A 19,513-nucleotide genomic window follows, 5' to 3' on the forward strand; every position below is an offset into this window, starting at 1 on the left:
GCTGAGTGACAGAATGAGACCGTCTCAAAAAAAAAATTTTTTTTTTTAAGGTTCTGGCTTCGCAAATAGGTGGATGCCACTTATTGAGATGGCAAGGACTGCAATAGGAACAGGTTTTAGAGCAAGAAATGGTCATCAAGAGTTCTATTGTGGATGTGTTAAGTTTAGTTAACTGTGAGACATCTAAATAGTTTCAGAGACAGGCAGTTATTATGGAAATCTGAATGTTAAAGGCAAGTTTTGGGATGGAGGGATTAGGATTGTTAATAAGTAGGTGACATCGGTGTGTAAAACCATGGAGATGGATGAGGTTTTGGTTAATCTAACAGGTTTTATGATACAAAGTAAGAGGACATGGGAATAGTGGAGATGGAGAAACAGGCCTCAAGACTATTGGTGTTTAAACTGGAGAATACATACTCCTGGGGGTGTACCTGTCGTAGGTAGTTTTAAAGACATAATCTCCAAGTCTTCAGCTTTTGTATGTATTCTTTGTAAATCTGATATGCTTGAAATTGGCTTGTGTGTTCATGCAGATTCTGCTTTCCCACCTTTCCTTTTACATTCATATTTTTTCCATTTGTGAAAAGAAATATTACAACTTACTCATCTTTCCATGGTATATTGCTTTCAGGGTGCCTAATAAAGAGGCAGTTGGAAATATTTGATTCAGGGGAGCCTTCTTTAAGGATAATGGTTAAGCAAAAGCATAAGCCTGTCAAGGGTTTGCCTGTCCCTATTTTAAACACATTTCTGTTAAGGCTGAAGTGTGGAGCTAGAATTGGTGTATGGTAGCCTGTGTGGGAATGTTCTGAATTCAGGCATGTTGTAGAATGCGGTGGTAAGAGTGATTGTAAGGTGATCTGGGTGGGTGGGTTTGATGGGAAGCTTAGCACCTTCAAGTTTTTACTGTTGGATTGGTTAGATTCTCCAGAGAAAAGCCTTCCCATTCTTCTCCTTAGAGTGCCCTATTTTGGGATCTTAGTGGCGGAAGACTAGGGTTCTCTGCCTTTAGCATTCAGTCTGTATAGTCCCCATGCCCACAGTCTAGAGACTGTTTCATTAATACCTTCTCCAGAGAATAAAGTTGTAGACTTTTTCCTGGGGCAGTTGCCTAATAGAATGAAGTGAGGTAGGACACCTAGAGATATTCCTTTGTCAGTTTACACACAGCCCTAACCCCTTTCACCTTTTAGTTCCAAAGGTATCAGCTACTGCTTCATGTGAATTTTTTTGTTTTATTTTTTGAGAATACTGCAGGGTAAATTGGCTTGGTTTCTCAAATGCTCCCACTACTGGCTTGGGATTTTAATTTTTATGTGTTGTAATCTGTTAGTCTTTTTGGTTTTGGAATTTGAGGGGTAATATTTAGGAAAACCTCCATTTCCCCATCTCCACTCAAGACGAACTCTTTTCAAGAGTATGAAAAGAATCACCGGCCGGGCGCGGTGGCTCAAGCCTGTAATCCCAGCACTTTGGGAGGCCGAGACGGGCGGATCACGAGGTCAGGAGATCGAGACCATCCTGGCTAACACGGTGAAACCCCGTCTCTATTAAAAATACAAAAAACTAGCCGGGCGAGGTGGCGGGCGCCTGTAGTCCCAGCTACTCCGGAGGCTGAGGCAGGAGAATGGCGTAAAACCCGGGAGGCGGAGCTTGCAGTGAGCTGAGATCCGGCCACTGCACTCCAGCCTGGGCGAAAGAGCAAGACTCCGTCTCAAAAAAAAAAAAAAGAAAAGAAAAGAATCACCTTGGCCGGGCGCAGTGGCTCAAGCCTGTAATCCCAGCACTTTGGGAGGCCGAGGCGGGCGGATCACGAGGTCAGGAGATCGAGACCATCCTGGCTAACACGGTGAAACCCCGTGTCTACTAAAAAATACAAAAAAAAAACTAGCTGGGCGAGGTGGTGGGCAGCTATAGCCCCAGCTACTCGGGAGGCTGAGGCAGGAGAATGGCGTAAACCCGGGAGGCGGAGCTTGCAGTGAGCTGAGATCCGGCCACTGCACTCCAGCCTGGGCGATAGAGCGAGACACCGTCTCAAAAAAAAAAAAAGAATCACCTTTGTTTCTGGGTTCTTTTGTAGTTTTATTTTGTACATTTTAAACTGTTAGTTATTAGGGAATAAATTTTTGTTAATGGCGTGGAGGTAGTCATTAAACTCCTTTTCTTCTTCTAGAGGAATAGCTAGGTGTCTCAATACCATTTATTGAATAGTCAATTTTTGCCCTGCCCTGATTTGAAATACCACCCTTGTCATACACTAACTTCCTGCGTTCTTATTTTGTTGTGGTAAGATACACATAATATAAAAATCACAATTATCTATTCTTTCATGATCAATGTCTAAAAAGTGCTAATTTGTGAAAAGATGACCTTTATAACCTAATATGCCAAAAAGAGAGTGAAGGGAAAGATGGAAGATTATCCTGTCTACTTCCTGCAGACTGCTTTCCTGTTGTTCTGTTGGTTCCCTCTGAGCACTATTTTGCCCAATCATTGTGCACTTACGGGACTGAGTTGAGCTATAGCTGCTGGGAGAACATATTCCCTTTTGTGACAACCCTTTAGTATTTCCATGAGAGATTACTTCCTCTTCTAAGTGGATGTTAGAACCAGAGGCATTATAACATATGACTGGGTCAGAAACTTGTTTGAAGGGTTCCAAACATGTCAGAGTCTAGTGCAGTCCTTATGGTTTGGCATACATTCTTTTTTTTTTTTTTTTTTTTCTGAGGCGGAGTCTCGCTCTGTCACCCAGCCTGGAGTGCAGTGGCCAGATCTCAGCTCACTGCAAGCTCCGCCTCCCGGGTTCACGCCATTCTCCTGCCTCAGCCTCCCGAGTAGCTGGGGCTACAGGCGCCCGCCACCACACCCGGCTAGTTTTTTGTATTTTTTAGTAGAGACGGGGTTTCACCATGTTAGCCAGGATGGTCTTGATCTCCTGACCTCGTGATCCGCCCGTCTCGGCCTCCCAAAGTGCTGGGATTACAGGCTTGAGCCACCGCGCCCGGCCGGCATACATTCTTTAGGTAATTAATCTTAACAGCTAAAGTAATTTTATTTACTTTCCTGTATTATGTGATGTCTCTGGTTATTTGTCTTAACTTTTTTTTTACAGCTTGGCCTTCGAATTTGGTAAATAGTTTTTAGTCACTTAGTGATTAATCATTTTATTTAAGTTTAATGAGCTTTTATTATAAGGGAATGGTTATCTTGTTTTAAGAATAACCTGGCTGCTTACTCAGTCAATCAGCATCATTTATTTCATTGCTGACTTTGTAGAGAGACCTCTACTTTATGCATTAAGAATATATAGAATAGGCCGGGCACGGTGACTCACGCCTGTAATCCCAGCACTTTGGGAGGCCAAGGTGGGCGGATCACCTGAGGTCGGGAGTTCGAGACCAGCCTGACCAACATGGAGAAACCCTGTCTCTACTAAAAATACAAAATTAGCCAGGTGTGGTGGCGCATGCCTGTAATCCCAGCTACTAGGGAGGCTGAGGCAGGAGAATCGCTTGAACCCTGGAGGTGGACCTTGCGGTGAGCCGAGATTGTGCTGTTGCACTCCAGCCTGGGCAGCAAGAGCAAAACTCTGTCTCAAAAAAAAAAAAAAAAAAGAATACGTAGAATAGGAAAAAAAGGGCCAGGCACGTTGGCTCACGCCTGTAATCCCAGCACTTTGGGAGACCGAGGCGGGCGGATCACAAGGTCAGGAGATCGAGACCACAGTGAAACCTCGTCTCTACTAAAAATACAAAAAAAATTAGCCGGGCGCGGTGGCGGGCGCCTGTAGTCCCAACTACTCAGGAGGCTGAGGCAGGAGAATGGCGTGATCCCGGGAGGTGGAGCTTGCAGTGAGGCGAGATCGTGCCACTGCACTCCAGCCTGAGGGACAGAGCGAGACTCCGTCTCAAAAAAAAGGAAAAAAAGTTTCTGTCTTTGAGATATAGTTTATTTTTTTTTATTTTTTTTATTTTTTTTGAGGCGGAGTCTCGCTCTGTCGCCCAGACTGGAGTGCAGTGGCCAGATCTCAGCTCACTGCAAGCTCCGCCTCCCGGGTTTATGCCATTCTCCTGCCTCAGCCTCCCGAGTAGCTGGGACTACAGGCGCCCGCCACCTCGCCCGGCTAGTTTTTTTTTGTATTTTTAGTAGAGACGGGGTTTCACCGTGTTAGCCAGGATGGTCTCGATCTCCTGACCTCGTGATCCGCCCGTCTTGGCCTCCCAAAGTGCTGGGATTACAGGCTTGAGCCACCGTGCCCGGCCCAAGATATAGTTTAATAAAGGACTTTGTAAGTGGCTGCCTGATAGTATTATCATAAAATAACACAGAATACTTAAGCAGACAATTCTTAACAAATGAAGCACACAACTCTCCTACAGGGTGTCAGCCTGTAGGAGTTTATATTTTTCAAAAGATGGCCCATACTCTTAAGGCTTTTAAATCATTGGAAGACTTTGGAAGACTGTTAGCTCCTCTCTGTCTCTCTCTCTCTTTTTTTTTTTTGAGACCGAGTCTCACTCTGTCGCCCAGGCTGTAGTGCAGTGGTACAATCTCAGCTCACTGCAACCTCCACCTCCCAGGTTCAAGTGGTTCTCCTGCCTCAGCCTCCCAAGTAGCTGGGATTTCAGGCACCCACCACCATGCCTGGCTAATTTTTTATTTTTAGTAGAGACTGAGTTTCACCATGTTGGCCAGGCTGGTCTCGAACTCCTGACTTCAGGTAATCCACCCTCCTTGTACTCCCAAAGTGCTGGGATTACAGGCATGAGCCATCGTGCCCAGCCGGCTACTCTTTTAATTGACAGCTACATAGCAGGGGAAACTGGTGTTTGGGCTTGTGAATAAACATCATTGTTTTTGTTTTTTTCTATGAAGTGTTAGTTTTGAATGACCCATTATTTATAGCCAGTAATCAGAATATTCAAGTGTTGCTGATTTTATGTTCTGTTTCTTCTAGATGTCATTGCCAAGAAGAGCAAAAGTACAGGTCCAGGGTGTGGTACCGAAAGATGAATTTTCTTCATTCTCTGAGTTGTAAGCATTCTGGTTTAATATGTGGGTAGGGGAATGATGAATATTTTAGTAAGGAGTAATGCATTCTGTCACTTTCTAACTCCTTAAGTGATGTGGGTAGAAAAAACTGTTTTTTATTCATTCATACAACAAATATTTGTTGAACTCATGCTGTGTTCCAGGTTCTGTCTAGTGCTGCTAATAAAGTATTGAAAGGAGAGAGAAAGTAACCAACTAAATATATAACATAATATTTACACTAGAATGTAAGCTCCATGAGTGCACAGAGTTTTATCTATTGCTTTAGAGCAGGATTTTTCAGCCTCTGCACTACTGACATTGTGTGCAAGATAATTCTTTGTTGTAGGGGCTATCTTTTGGCTTGTAGGATTTTTAGCAGCATCCTTGGCCTCTATCCACCGGATGCCAGTAACTTCCTGCCCAGTTATAACAGTTAAAAATGTCTCCAGACATTGCTAGATATCCCCAGTTGAGAATCTCTGCTTTAGAATGTCATATTAGGTGCTCTGAAGATATTTGTTAAGTAAATGACTGACAATATTTGTGGTAATAAGTACTATAATGAAAAATAAAACGGCAGGGGATAGAGAGCATAGTGAGTGGTTGCAGTCGGGGGGGCATTTTGGATAGAGTAGTCAGAAAGTTATTTTGGAAGATGTGGCAAGAGATCTAGATGAGATTTGGGGGTGCAACCTGCAAAGATCTTGGGGATGGGTGTTCCAAATAGAGAAAGCAGCAAGTGCAAAGACCGTGAGGCAAGAGTATGTTTGGTGTGTTGAGGGAACAGCAAGAAGACCAGTGTGGCCAGTCTAGAGACATGAGGCAGAGAGTGGTAAGACATGAGATTATAATGAGTAGGATCTGGCTCTAATAGGCTTAGATCCTTCTCCTTAGTCCCTTTGACTTCTCTTCTCACCAACCTCTAAGTTTTGGAATCCCTCAAGGCTTAATTCTAACCCCCCCCCCACATCCTCTCCCCTCCTCCCCTCCCTTCCCCATTGGTAGCTGATCTTATGACTCAATATAAAAATCTCAATTTTATACAGTATCTCCAACTTGATCTTCCCTGGTATTAGATTTTTATTTGAAGTGGGTTGGGAGGACACTGGAGGGTTTTGGGTAGGGATGTTATGTGACCTGGTTTATATTTGTAAAATATTCTGGTTTCTTGGTGGAGAATAGACTATAGGGGGCAAAACTGGAAGTAGGGGAAATGAGTTAAGGAGATTATTGTAGAAGCTTAGGGTTCTAGATGTGAAAGTGATGAGAAATGGTCTAATTTGGGATATATTTTGAAGGTAGAGTGGACAGGACATGGTGCTGGATTGGATTTGGGTTATGAAAGAATGACAGACATTTTGGGAAGACTGGAAGAGGAACAGGTGTGAGAGTGGTGGAATCAGGAATTCTGTTTTGGACTTGGTGAGTTTGATGTGATTGCTGGACATTCAGGTGAAAGTGGATATACAAGTCTTGAGCTCAAGGAGGGAAGGTGAAGTTGGAGACACTATGTAAAATTGAGATTCCCAGCTGGGTGCCATGGCTCACACCTGTAATCGCAGTGCTTTGGGAGGCCAAGTCGAGCTGATCACTTGAGGCCAGGAGTTTGAGTCTAGCCTGGCCATCATAGTGAAACCCGTCTCTACTGAAAATACAAAAATTAGCCAGGTGTGGTAGCGCATGCCTATAATCCTAGCTACTTGGGAGACTGAGACATGAGAATCACTTGAACCCAGGAGGTAGAGATTGTAGTGAGCCGAGGTCACGTTACTGCACTCCAGCCTGGGTGACAGGGGGAGACTCTGTCTTGAAATAAATAAATAAAAATAAAATAGAGATTCCTGTATTTTGAAAATAAAAGATTAGCTGGCAAGAGAGCATAGAGGGAGGAGAGGGCTGAGGACTAAGCCTCGAGGGATTCCAACATTTAGAGATTAGGGAGAAGAGGAGTCAAAAGGACTAAAGAGGGCCGGGCGCGGTGGCTCAAGCCTGTAATCCCAGCACTTTGGGAGGCCGAGACGGGCGGATCACGAGGTCAGGAGATCGAGACCATCCTGGCTAACATGGTGAAACCCCGTCTCTACTAAAAAATACAAAAAACTAGCCGGGCGACATGGCGGGCGCCTGTAGTCCCAGCTGCTTGGGAGGCTGAGGCAGGAGAATGGCGTAAACCCAGGAGGCGGAGCTTGCAGTGAGCTGAGACCCGGCCACTGCACTCCAGCCTGGGCGGCAGAGCGAGACTCCGTCTCAAAAAAAAAAAAGGACTAAAGAGAAGCTGCCAAGAAGTAGTGTGAAAACCAAGGGTTGGGGTTCCTGTATATAAGGGATGTGCTCTAAGAGGTGAGTGCCAGATGCTCCTGAGAGCTCACGTGATAGGGAAGGAGAGTTGACTAGCTGCCTTAGAACTACTTCATGTATCTGTGCTTGTGTTTTCTTCATAATAACTAAAGGGCTTGAATCTTGGTGATATTCCTCTGTGAAATAGGGTTAGTCAGTAATACTGGGAAGAAGTCATCCTGCTCAGTTTGATGATAGTATGAGGAATAGAACCCTAGTTTTCTAGTTCATTGGTTTTCTAATTATAGTTTCTTTCAGTTGCATTGCTATTATGTTATTCTGATGATTCCTGTTTTTTGTTTGATTGTTTGTTTGTTTTTGTTTACCAGGCTTAGTGTTACCTCTGAAGAGAACACCAGTAGTTTGACCTATCATGATTATTCTCTTCTAGAGCATAATTTCAGTCAGGTTTTTGTCCCCAGGAAGAATTTAACATTAAAAAACCCAGACCTCCGTATTCACTCATCTCAGTAAAGGAAGTCTCACTAATATTGACCTTTTACATTAGAGTAGAAATGAATGGAATTAACTGGGTTGGCAGGAGCATGATGGTCCTTTAACAGAGTTCCCATGGCTGCTTTTTCTCTGCTCTTGCTGTGAGTTTGATTCTTGGTGGTTAGAAAAGTACCATAGTTGCCCCTGATCCAATCTAATCAGGAAAGAAATCCATTCTGTGAAAGGAAAAAAGGGTTAATTAAAGCAGTTGGAACGGTCTTGGTGCTGGCTTTTAATGTAATTTAGGGTGTTTCCTAGAACCATTTCTCAATCCTTTCATTGATTTGAATAACTTAATACAATTTAAATGAATCTGATTAGTAGTTGGGAACTTATTTAAGTGCTTTTCACTGTTAAAATTGAAAAGCTCACATTGACTATGGTTTGACATGACCCAGTAAATTACTTAAGGTAATAAATGATTTTTTATGTCTTGAATGAATGTGTGTATGTGTTTGTCAGTTAGGTGAGAAGAGAATGGAGAGACAGAGCTGTGATTTACAGTACACTGGGGTATTTTTACACTGATCTGTCATCAACTCTGTTGGTTCAATTCTTAGCAATAACTGTTCACAGCCTGTACTCAATCACTCCGTTTTATATTAAACACCTCCTACTTTATCATTTTTTCAAGAATCATGCACCTCTTTTTTACCTCTGACATTTGCTTTTATTTTCCTGGAGATTATTCTGTTGATTTACTTCTAGATCATCTGCCTCTGAAGAAGATGACAAGGAAGATAGTGCCTGGGAGCCCCAAAAGAAAGTTCCCAGAAGCCGTAAGCAGCCCCCTCCCAAGGAATCCAAACCAAAGAGGATGCCTCGGGTGAAGAAGAATACCCCACAGATCAGTGATGGCTCAGAAGTCGTTGTTAAGGAGGAGCTGGTAGGTGCTACAACTGGATGGAGGGAACTCTGTGGTGTCTTCCCGGTTGGTGATGTTACTTTCTTATTCTACAGAGTAGGACAAGGCATGTAAATGACAAAAACTGCCAGCAATGGCATTCCCTACCATGGGTCTTAATTTTGGGGTCTTTACTGTGTTTCTGTGTCTATTCCCTTTTCCCTCTCCTAGGAGTTGGTCTGGGTGTGGTAGTGCTGGTAATGATGGTGGCATTAGCAAATAGTTGAGTGCTTACCATTAGCCAGGCAATGTGCTCAGCGTTTCATTTAAATGATCTTACTTAATCTTTGTAACAGCCATTGAGGCAAGTGCTTTTATGCTGATTTTATAGATGAGAAAGCTGAAGAAAGAGATGTTAAGTGACTTGCTCATGGTGTACAGATAGTAAGTGATAGAACTGGGTTTCTAAGTTAGGAACATGATTTTGTCAGCATTTTGGGAACAGATATATCTCTCTTGGGTGTTTTTACATCAGCTGTGTTCACAAGAGAGATAAATACAGCCAGAGTGCTGGTTTAATAATTAATAGTTTAAAATAATAATCTTAAAGATGTGAAATTCTTATGGCCAGCATTTTGCTCTCCTTGGAGGCTAATCTAAATAGGGAATTAAATAGTAATCAGAAATTTACTTGATGAGCATGGACTCAGAATAGGATAATGAGATAAATCCATTCATTTGAGTTTATTGAATGTCTACTGTGGTTTAGGCACTGTGCTTGTCACAATGGCAATTGAATGTTTTAATAGCTTGAAGCTGAGACAGTATGAAGTATCTACCTTAGAGCAGGGCTCTCTTACTGTTGGGGTAAAAATACTCAAAATTTGTTTGTGAAGCTTTCCTCTCTTTCTTGTGTTATTTAAAAAGCGCTGATCATATTTGCTTTCTGCGGTTCTTTTTCTATTCCTCTGTGGCTGACAACACCCTTTATGATTGCCGCTTTCTTTAGATATGTCAATTCATTTGATTAGGTTATCAACTCTTTTAGGCCTGGGAGTTATTTTATCTTTATATCTCTGCTCTGATCCATTCTATTTTGGGCAAAAAAGTTAATACTCAGAGGGCTCTGTAATGTTCATTATTTTCAAGTTCAGTTGGTGGTGGTGGTAAGTTGGCATTGGGGTGGAAGTGCTCTTTATTGTAGTCCTAAATATTCTTTTTTTTTTTTTTTTTTTTTTGAGACGGAGTCTCGCTCTGTCGCCCAGGCTGGAGTGCTGTGGCCGGATCTCGGCTCACTGCAAGCTCCGCCTCCCGGGTTCACGCCATTCTCCTGCCTCAGCCTCCCGAGCAGCTGGGACTACAGGCGCCCACCACCTCGCCCGGCTAGTTTTTTGTATTTTTTAGTAGAGATGGGGTTTCACCGTGTTAGCCAGGATGGTCTCGATCTCCTGACCTCGTGATCCACCCGACTCGGCCTCCCAAAGTGCTGGGATTACAGGCTTGAGCCACCGCGCCCAGCCGTCCTAAATATTCTTAATAGTGATTCTGGAAAAAATACTTGATAGAAGAGAAGACAGAATTTTGACTGATATTTGGTTTGGGAACTGTTCATGTTTGTGCCATCTGCATCACTTAGGTAATGAAGAACAGACCAGCTTGGGGGTAGGGTCTTTGTCTTATTTACACAATCTGCAGTGCCAAGATGGGTGCCAAGTCTCATTTCTTCACACTTGAGCTGTCACTTGGATTGGGGAGCAGTGGCGTTGCAGAGTGTAGTCTCTAGACACCTACACCTACACCTCTAGACACCTGTGTGGGCTGCTGTGAGGACTCTTGTTAAGGAAAAGTACCTGACATTAGCCTGCTGTCATTCTGTGTTCTATCCTCTACTCTTCAGCAGAAATTGGTGGCATGTGTTGCCTGTTGAGTTGTATGAGCGAATGAGTGTTACTTTTCTCCCTGCTAAGTGGTTGACTTTGATAGCAAGTTTTCTTCTTGGTTTTCTGGCATGTGTAGACCTATCCTTTACTCATTTTAAAAAATTAAACTGCTTGTTTCTAAATAGACATGCAATGGCAAGAAATAATAGAAGAATTCCCTGTACTCTTTATCCATTTTTTCCCGATGGTAGCATCTTGCAAATCTATGGTAAGATATCACAACCAAGATACTGACATTGATAAAATCCACTGATCTTATTTAGATTGCTCTAGTTTTACTTGTATTCATTCATGTGTATGTATATGTATGTACTTGGTTCTATGCGATTTTATCACACATGTAGGTTTGTGTATCTACCGTGACAGAACAGTTCCATTACCACAAGGATGCCTAATGTTGCCCTTTTATAGCCACACCCACCTCCCTGCATCATCCCTGACCCTTGCCAACCTCTAATCTGTTCAGGAATGTTATATAAATGTATTCATATAGTATATAACTTTGAGATTGTCTTTTTTCCCCATTCAACATAATTTCCTTGAGATTCTTCCAAGTTATTGCGTGTATCAATAATTTGTTCACTTTTATTTGTGAGTAATATTCCCTAGAAATTGCTTTTTATCTTCTAATTCTCATATGTTCTCTTTGTGGTTTGATAGAATAGCTCTGTGGCTATTGCTGACACTGCTTTGGAAGACAGAAAAAATGAATTGGATACCGTACAGACTCTGAAAACAGCCAAGACAAAACGGAAATGTTCAGCACAGCCACATGCAGCTCAAAGGACCAAAAAACTGAAAGTTGATGAAGAAACCAGCAAAGCCAGCAACTTAGAGGGTGAGAGTAATAGTTCAGAGACACCATCCACAAGCACTATGTGCGGAGGTACATGCAAGATGGAAGAGAATGAAGATGACTTTACATTTGGTCAGTCCCCTTTAAAGAAAATGAAGACTGAAACATGTCCTCAGGGGCAGCCTGTCAAGTTTCCAGCAAATGCCAATAATATTAAAGAGGAGGTGGAAATGAATTGGGACATAGTACAGGTATGTGCAGCCTTTTTCTGTCACTTTTGTTTGAGTGCTTTCTTTTTGACTAGCATAGGGGTTGTACCGTCTAAGGGAAGGGCTGGGGGTTTTCACTTCTCTCTTCAGTTTTGCCAATGATTTCTGGAGACATTCCCACTTGATACTTTCTTGGGGACACTGTTTTGTGTTGTAGCTAATCATCAGTTCTTCAGCTAAGATATGTGGCCTCACTTGGCCTTTGCCATGGTGTTTTAGTGAACATACACTATATAGACAGGCTGTACCAACTGGTCGGGCCCCCACAGGTTCTTTGTTAAGTTTTTGCTTTGAACTTGGACTGTATTTTCCTATAAAAGCAGTGTAGGTGATTAGGTCACTGGCTGTTCATACATCTAGTTAACCCTTAGTATGATGTTGTAATGTACTACAAGACCTAGCAATTTTTGAAAGGAAATTCTATAAGAATTCCAACTTGAGATGCCAGAATTATATGTCTTACTACAGGGGAAATCAGATTTCTCCCAGTTTTTTTGGTTGGCTTTGGGGACAGTATTAGAGACCTGAAGAGTGACTCGTGAGCTTTTGTCTGTCCGAGCACACTCTGGGACCATTTTTGACTAAATTGTGGTAGTGCCTCTCAGAGTAGATGGGGGTGACTTCCCTCCCTGTTATCTGTCCCATGTGGTTCTGATGTGTACTCTTTCCCTTGCTGTGATTGTGGCTGTAGAGCCAAGGGCCTCTGCTGGATCCTGATTCCACTTCTCAATCTGGGACTGCCTGTGTGTCACCTTTGTTCTTCAGAGGAATGTCTTTGTACCCATACTGCCTTTTCTGTTATCTATTAGTAAAATGTCACTGGTAATTTTTAATCATGATTTTTCTTCTTTCTGGTGCACTAAGGAATAGAATGTTGCTTTACAACTTTTCCTCTTACCTTTGTTCCTGAATGAATAGTCCAAGGTATCTTGGAAAAACAGAGTATAATTAGGCTCCGTTCTATGCTTTCTTTTTCTGTGTTCGTTTAGACCTAGAGGGCAGCGTTTTTAAACTGTGGTCCATGGACTTCCTGCATCAGATTCACCCAGAAGCCTTTCTTAAAGTTCTTGGTTCCAGACCAGGCCTACAGAGGCAGGTGGACATGTACCACGTCCCTTCTCTTTTCTTTTTCTAACACTTTTTAAGCTTATTTCCATTGTTGACATAGATCCACCTCTGGTAGTTGACAGTGTGCAGGAGGAAGTTAAGAAATTTTAGACTGTGAAGTCTCTGGTCTTTGAGACTTGGTAATAAGTTATTCATAGTAAAGAGCTACTTATTCTATGACTCTGCTTCCCACCCTGTGTTACAGGGAAAGAGATATAGAAAGTGGCCCTGCCTTAATCTTTTGTCTCTAGGTTACAAGTAATAGAAACTTCTTTATAATGAGCCTAAGTAGAAAAGAGTTTTTCACCAAGGACATAGGGACCTTTAAAAGAACAAAAGGGACAGAATGCGGTCAAGTCTCCCAAAGGGCTTGAACCAGAAATTGGGAAACTGTGAGGACTCAGAGAAGATGCTCTTAGTTTTCTCTCTATCTGGTGTCTTATAATCACCAATTTCTGCTGCTTCTCTGCTTGAGTTACTATTTTCTCAGCAGATAAGATATCCTTGCTTCTTTACAGAGGATAAAAAATGACAGCTCCCTAGTTTATTGCCATTAGTTTTATTAGTTACATAGACTGACCAGTTACTTCTGTATTCCAGTTCCAATTTTTTTTTTTTTTTTTTTTTTGGTGAGACGGAGTCTCACTCTGTTGCCCAGGCTGGAGTACAGTGGCACAATCTTGGCTCACTGCAACCTCCGCCTCCCGGGTTCAAGCGATTCTCCTGCCTCAGCCTCCTGAGTAGCTGGAACCACAGGCATGTGCCCCCACGCCCGGCTAATTTTTTGTATTTTTAGTAGAGATGGGGTTTTACCATGTTAGCCAGAATGGTCTCCATCTTCTGACCTTGTGATCCGCCCGCCTGGTTCTCCCAAAGTGCAGGGATTACAGGCAAGAGCCACCACACCTGGCCTCCAGTTCCTAATTTTAAGAAGAAAGTCTGATTGGCTGAATTTGGATCAGGTAGCTACCTCTGGTCCAGTGCCTGGGGTGCTGAGGCCTCATCGTATTTTAGAAATACGGCTGCCAGAGCTCCACCTCTGTATGTGTGTGGGGTGTGTGTGTGTGTGTGTTGGGTGGGCGGGGGTGTTCTCTGAGAAAAGGAGGGCATTTCTGGGCCACCTGAAGATGTCTGCTTCAGGGTTCAGCTTTATAATGTAAATTTATAAATCTAGGTGATGATTAGTCACTGTTGGCAAAGATTTACATAGGTTTCTTTTACCATAATACCTTAAGGTGTTGGTTTACAGATCTTTAATTGACAAGGGATAATAATACTTACCATTTATTTGTAGATGACTTGTTAAGAGCTCGGCTCTGTACTAGGCACTTTATATTCATTTAATACATTATCATGATGGATTAGTAGATAAAATGGGTTATCAAAAAATCCTTTACAGATAGGAGTAGAATAGACAGAAAACAGTTTCGTTTGTTCAGAAAAACCATCTTAAAGTTAATAATTACTGAGAAATTACTGAGAATTGACTCAAGGTAGTTGTAGAATTTAGTTTCTAGTTTGCATCACTTCTTTAATAGGTATAACTAAAGTTGATTTCAGAGCTTTGAGAGAAGAAAATTTGTTCTGCAGTTCGTTAACCTAGACTTTTAATGTTTTGTTAGGGTTGCATACCTGGGTTCCCTAATGAGTTCTGTAATGTCACTAAAATAGCAGCTAAACAAAGCCTTTTGGAAAATACATTCCAAGAGAAAGGCAAGATTACTTGCTGAGTAGAATGAGGAGGGACAAGTGTATGATAAGCAATAGGTGCCCAGCTGCCAGAAGGTGAGTGACAAAGGAAAAGCAAAGAAACAAAAGTTTTATTTGTAAGCCAGTAGTAGTAATGTCCTTTGTTGTGCTGTGGGAATAGTGACTTGGAAGCAAGTTGTCTCATTTAAAGGCACAAGAACTATTTTATGGCCTTTTGCCCTCTTAGAAAATATTTTGAAAATTATAGTCATACTAGATTTTCCTTTTAAAGCAACTTTTCCTTTCCAAGCAACTTTTTTTCCTCTTCTTCCTTTTTTGAAGTGAATTTTGACAGCTGAAAGCCTGTTCTCTGAGAATCTGGGCACTCCTTGCCTGTGAGTTGGGAAGTGGTTTTTGGGATGCTGCCGCCTTTGCTGAGCAAGCCAATGGCAACTATTAAGCTCAGCATTTTCCTGGTGGGTTTAGGGAAATTGTCTGGGAAACTATTAAGTGTGAATTTACATGTTTGGGTTCTTTTTATTTAACCAGTTGCAATTATCCTTCCTTAATTTTAATTTGAATTTTACAGACAATTCTTGTGATATATGTGGATTTCCCTTCCTATACTTTTAAAATTTCTCTGTAAACAGGAGAAACTTTGTGGGAGAGAAAGTAATTTTGTCTTAAAACTGTATTCCTGCTTGTAAACATGGTTGAGAACAGGGGTAGATGTTGGAAAAAGAGGGAACTGACAAGAATGAGAGTCAAGTAATACCAAGCCAGAAAATCAGAAAAAGTCTTGAACATTTGGATATGGACCAGACTCAATGAAATACCTGTAACATGCATATTATCTGCCACAAAATGTATGTCCAAATTCTTTGGGGAAATCCTGAATAGTATCTAGTTAGCAAGGAATGGTTAATGAAACTTAATTATATAGAAATTATTATGTATTACTAGTTGAACATGTGGAAATGTCATTTATATTTCCTTCATTTTGTGTACTATTCCCCATGGTCTTGGCCACAATAAAACTTGGTCCTCTGTTTTTTCCTTTTGAGGTGTATTTCTCAACTCTGAAAACTAAAGATTTTTTTCAGGAACATCACTGTCTTGTTTGGAGAGGCAGAACTATATATAGTCAACACTTGATTTAGTTTTAGGCTTGTCGAAAGGACAAAATTACAAGTTTAGTTTAAAGATCTAATTTGGGTGTGTGATTCTAGAATCAAGCAACACTTTGTTTCATAAAATAGGATAAGTGTTCTAATGAATTGAGCAGGGGAGTTGGTTTTATACATAGGACTAATGAAAGCAGAAACAACAGAACGCGGATTACTTTCCTTGTAAGGTGGAGAGAGGGAGACGGAAAAATAGAAAAATAACAGCTAAAATGAAGTTACTTCAGTCTTTTTGTATAAGGATTAAAGTAGAGGGAACTTTATTATCATGCTCATTGAAGATTGAAATTGGCCTGTTTGGGAACTTGGCTGTTACTCTTTAGATTTCTTGGAAAGTCAGATAACAACTTTGTTTTAGTTTGGTGACTAAAACTTTAGCCAGGGTGAGTCCATTTTGATTTTTAGTCTATAGACCATAGGATCTATTGGGGTCTACTGCAGGAGCTTCATCCAAAACACTGGCCTCCTATAATGTTTTAACAGACATTATACATGAATGTATTTTGTTTCTTATTTCCTGATCAGGGGTTGGGGATCACCAGGTCTTTTGACAGAAGCAACCTACTCCTTTTCAGCCCTTTCTCCCAAACTGCAAATGTGTGATTGCGACCAGAAACAAGTTTTTGTTAAAGGTATTTTGCAAATATGTTATGGATACCATGAACTGTAAGAATTGGAAGAAGTGACTAGCTACAGACAGTTTTTGTGAAAATTAAACTGCTCCAAAGGTGGTGGTTGTCCAGTTTCTTTCGGGAGTGGTGAGTGTAGGGGAGTTGAGCAGCCGTGTGTAATATCTTAGTAAAGTTTGCTAAACAGGGAGAAAAGGCAAACAAAACCTTTTTTATTAGCTATTTTCCCTTTGTTGCAAGAGATTGTGTGGGGTTATGTGGGTGAAGAAAACCGTGGGATGACAAAATTGGGGAAAGAAGTGAGACAAAAAAGTGGTCAGCATTTCTCAGTTGTGTATCTCAGTGCAATTCTGTGTATAAATGCGGAACCACTTATTAGGTTTAACCTATTTGTCCAGGATAAATTAAATAAGAGAAATTATATTGGTACTTTTTGTTAATATAATTTAGTTGCTAGTATTTATTATGGGCTTTTAAAAAAACAACTTCTTTTTGAAGTATAACATACAGAAAATTGTACATAAATGTACAGCTCAGGGATGTTCAGAAGTGTAACCATGCAACAGGCTTCCAGAACATTACCAACATCTTAAAATCCCCCTTTATACCCTTTTCCAATTCCTCCTTCCCTCTCATACAACCACTCTTCTGATTTCTAACAGCATAGATTGGTTTTTCTTTTTGCAATCTGTAAGGAAACTTGTGTGTGTAATAGAATAAGTGATACAGTGAAATAACTAGGTAAGGGTAAGGAGAACAGCAGAAATCAACAGCTTTTCAGAGGGGAGGTGGCCAGTTGCTGGTTTGGGAGTGATTTAGAATAGAAAATTCTCTCAATTCCACTCATTAGAGAGTCATTTAACTTAGATGTTCTTTTAAAATGCAGATGCTGCCTGGATGATTAAGGCTATAGTTTATTTGCTTGATACCAAGATGTTTTCTTTTTAACTGAGGAAATAGGAATTTCCTTTTGGAGCAGTAAATCTCAGGACACTTTGGGAAAAAGCATTTTCTTGGAGGTTTTAGAGAGAGGGCAGTAAGCCATCAGATCTCATGAGACTCATTGTTCCAAGAACAGCATAGAGGAAACCGTCCCCCATAATTCAGTTATCTCCACCTGGTCGTGTCCTTGACACATGCGGATTATGCCTGAGGAATCATCTTGCTTGGCATGTATTGAATTTTTGAAGAGGTTTTTTTTTTTTTTTGAGACGGAGTCTCGCTCTGTCTCCCAGGCTGGAGTACAGTGGCCGGATCTCAGCTCACTGCAAGCTTCGCCTCCCGGGTTTACGCCATTCTCCTGCCTCAGCCTCCTGAGTAGCTGGGATTACAGGTGCGCGCCACCTCGCTCAGCTAGTTTTTCGTATTTTTTTTTTATTTTTATTTTTATTTTTTTTTGAGGCGGAGTCTCGCTCTGTCGCCTGGACTGGAGTGCAGTGGCCAGATCTCAGCTCACTGCAAGCTCCGCCTCCCGGGTTTACGCCATTCTCCTGCTTCAGCCTCCGGAGTAGCTGGGACTACAGGCGCCCGCCACCTCGCCCGGCTAGTTTTTGTATTTTTAGTAGAGACGGGGTTTCACCGTGTTAGCCAGGATGGTCTCAATCTCCTGACCTCGTGATCCGCCCGTCTCGGCCTCCCAAAGTGCTGGGATTACAGGCTTGAGCCACCGCGCCCGGCCCTCGTATTTTTTAGTAGAGATGGGGTTTCACTGGGTTAGCCAGGATGATCTCGATCTCCTGACCTCGTGATCCGCCCATCTCGACCTCCCATAGTGCTGGGATTACAGGCTTGAGCCACCGCGCCCCGCTGAAGAGGTTTTATAGTTTGTGCGATTTTGGGCAGTTTACCTTTTTGGCCCTCAGTTTTTGCATTTGTAAAATGGGAACAATAAAGTACCTTTCTCATATAGTTTAAATGAGTTTATATTGACTGTGTAAAAGTGTTTGGAACATAATAGACTCTATAGAGGAATTAGCCTAAGACAATAGTCAAAATAAGTGCCTCTCTGTCTTAGAGGTAAAAAAAATTCTTTAGAATTTTTTCCCCCCTTACTCTCATTCCTATCTGCCAGTTAATTTTTTAAAAATATTAAAGTAGTAAATGTGAATCGTTTATAGGTGAAAACTGTAGTAGTTCTTTGCCCTACCCCTTCCCAACTCTAAGACTTGCTCTCTATTTTTAGCTCTTTTAGTTGTTTCTTTGTTGTTTGCCTAATTTTTCTAAAACACACATTATTAAACCCCCACCCCAGAGTTTCTGATTGAGTGGCTTTTGGCTGGGACCCAAGAATTTGCATTTTTAGCAAGTTCTCAGATGATGCTTATGCTGCTGGTTTGGGGACCACACATTGTAAACCACTGCTGTAGTTCATAGATCTCATCAACTCTTGAAAAGGGGGTTGACTCAATAGCTGAAACCAAACCACGAGTGGATCCGTTGTTGAATGGCTTTGTTACCAGTGGAAGGTATCCCAGTTACTGATGTCAAATCTGTAAGGGTCTGCAGCAACCTAAGTTTTTGCCTCCTCTGAAGAAAGAATTCGACTGAGGGGCATAAGGCAAGAGAGACCAAGGCAAACTTCAGAGTAGGAGTGGAAGTTTGTTTAAAAGGCTTTAGAACAAGAAAGAAAGGCAAGGAAAGTATGCTTGGAAGAGACCCAACCAGGCACTGAGGTCAAGTGTGGTGTTTAACTTTGATCCTAGGACTCTATAGGCTGGCCCCTTTCCTGTGATTCTTCCCTTAAAGTGGGCTGCCCACATGTGCAGTGCCTTCCTTACGCTTGGGAGGTGAGCACGTGCTGTGTGTTTAGGAAGTTGTACATAGACCATCTGAGGCTTTATTTGCTTCTCTGGTGGTGTGTGCCTGTGTATTAGTCTGTTTTCATGCTGCTGACAAAGACATACCCAAGACTGGGAAGAAAAAGTGGTTTAATGGACTTATAGTTCCACATGGCTGGGGAGGTCTCAGAATCATGGTGGGAGGCAAAAGGCACTTCTTACGTGGCAACAGCAAAATAAAACGAAGAAGCAAAAGTGGAAACACCTGATAAACCCATCGGCTCTGGTGAGACTTATTCACTATCACAAGAATAGCACAGGAGAGGCTGGCCCCCATGATTCAATTACCTCCCCCTGGGTCCCTCCGACAACATGTGGGAATTCTGGGAGATACAATTCAAGCTGA

General features: G+C 41.8%; 1 protein-coding gene across 2 annotated transcripts in view; it reads left to right on the forward strand.

Annotated features, from left to right (window-relative positions):
* SRBD1 (S1 RNA binding domain 1) overlaps positions 1-19,513 on the forward strand; it is a 230,814-nt gene that overhangs the window by 2,772 nt on the left and 208,529 nt on the right. For both annotated transcript variants that reach the window (XM_033175816.1, XM_033175817.1), the window contains exons 2-4: positions 4,964-5,040; positions 8,581-8,758; positions 11,317-11,703. In XM_033175816.1, the coding sequence (XP_033031707.1) occupies positions 4,964-5,040; positions 8,581-8,758; positions 11,317-11,703 (642 nt within the window). The remainder of the gene's footprint in view (positions 1-4,963; positions 5,041-8,580; positions 8,759-11,316; positions 11,704-19,513) is intronic.

This window comes from Trachypithecus francoisi, unplaced genomic scaffold (assembly GCF_009764315.1).
Source record: "Trachypithecus francoisi isolate TF-2019V2 unplaced genomic scaffold, Tfra_2.0 Lachesis_group17, whole genome shotgun sequence".
Taxonomy (NCBI): Eukaryota; Metazoa; Chordata; class Mammalia; order Primates; family Cercopithecidae; genus Trachypithecus; species Trachypithecus francoisi.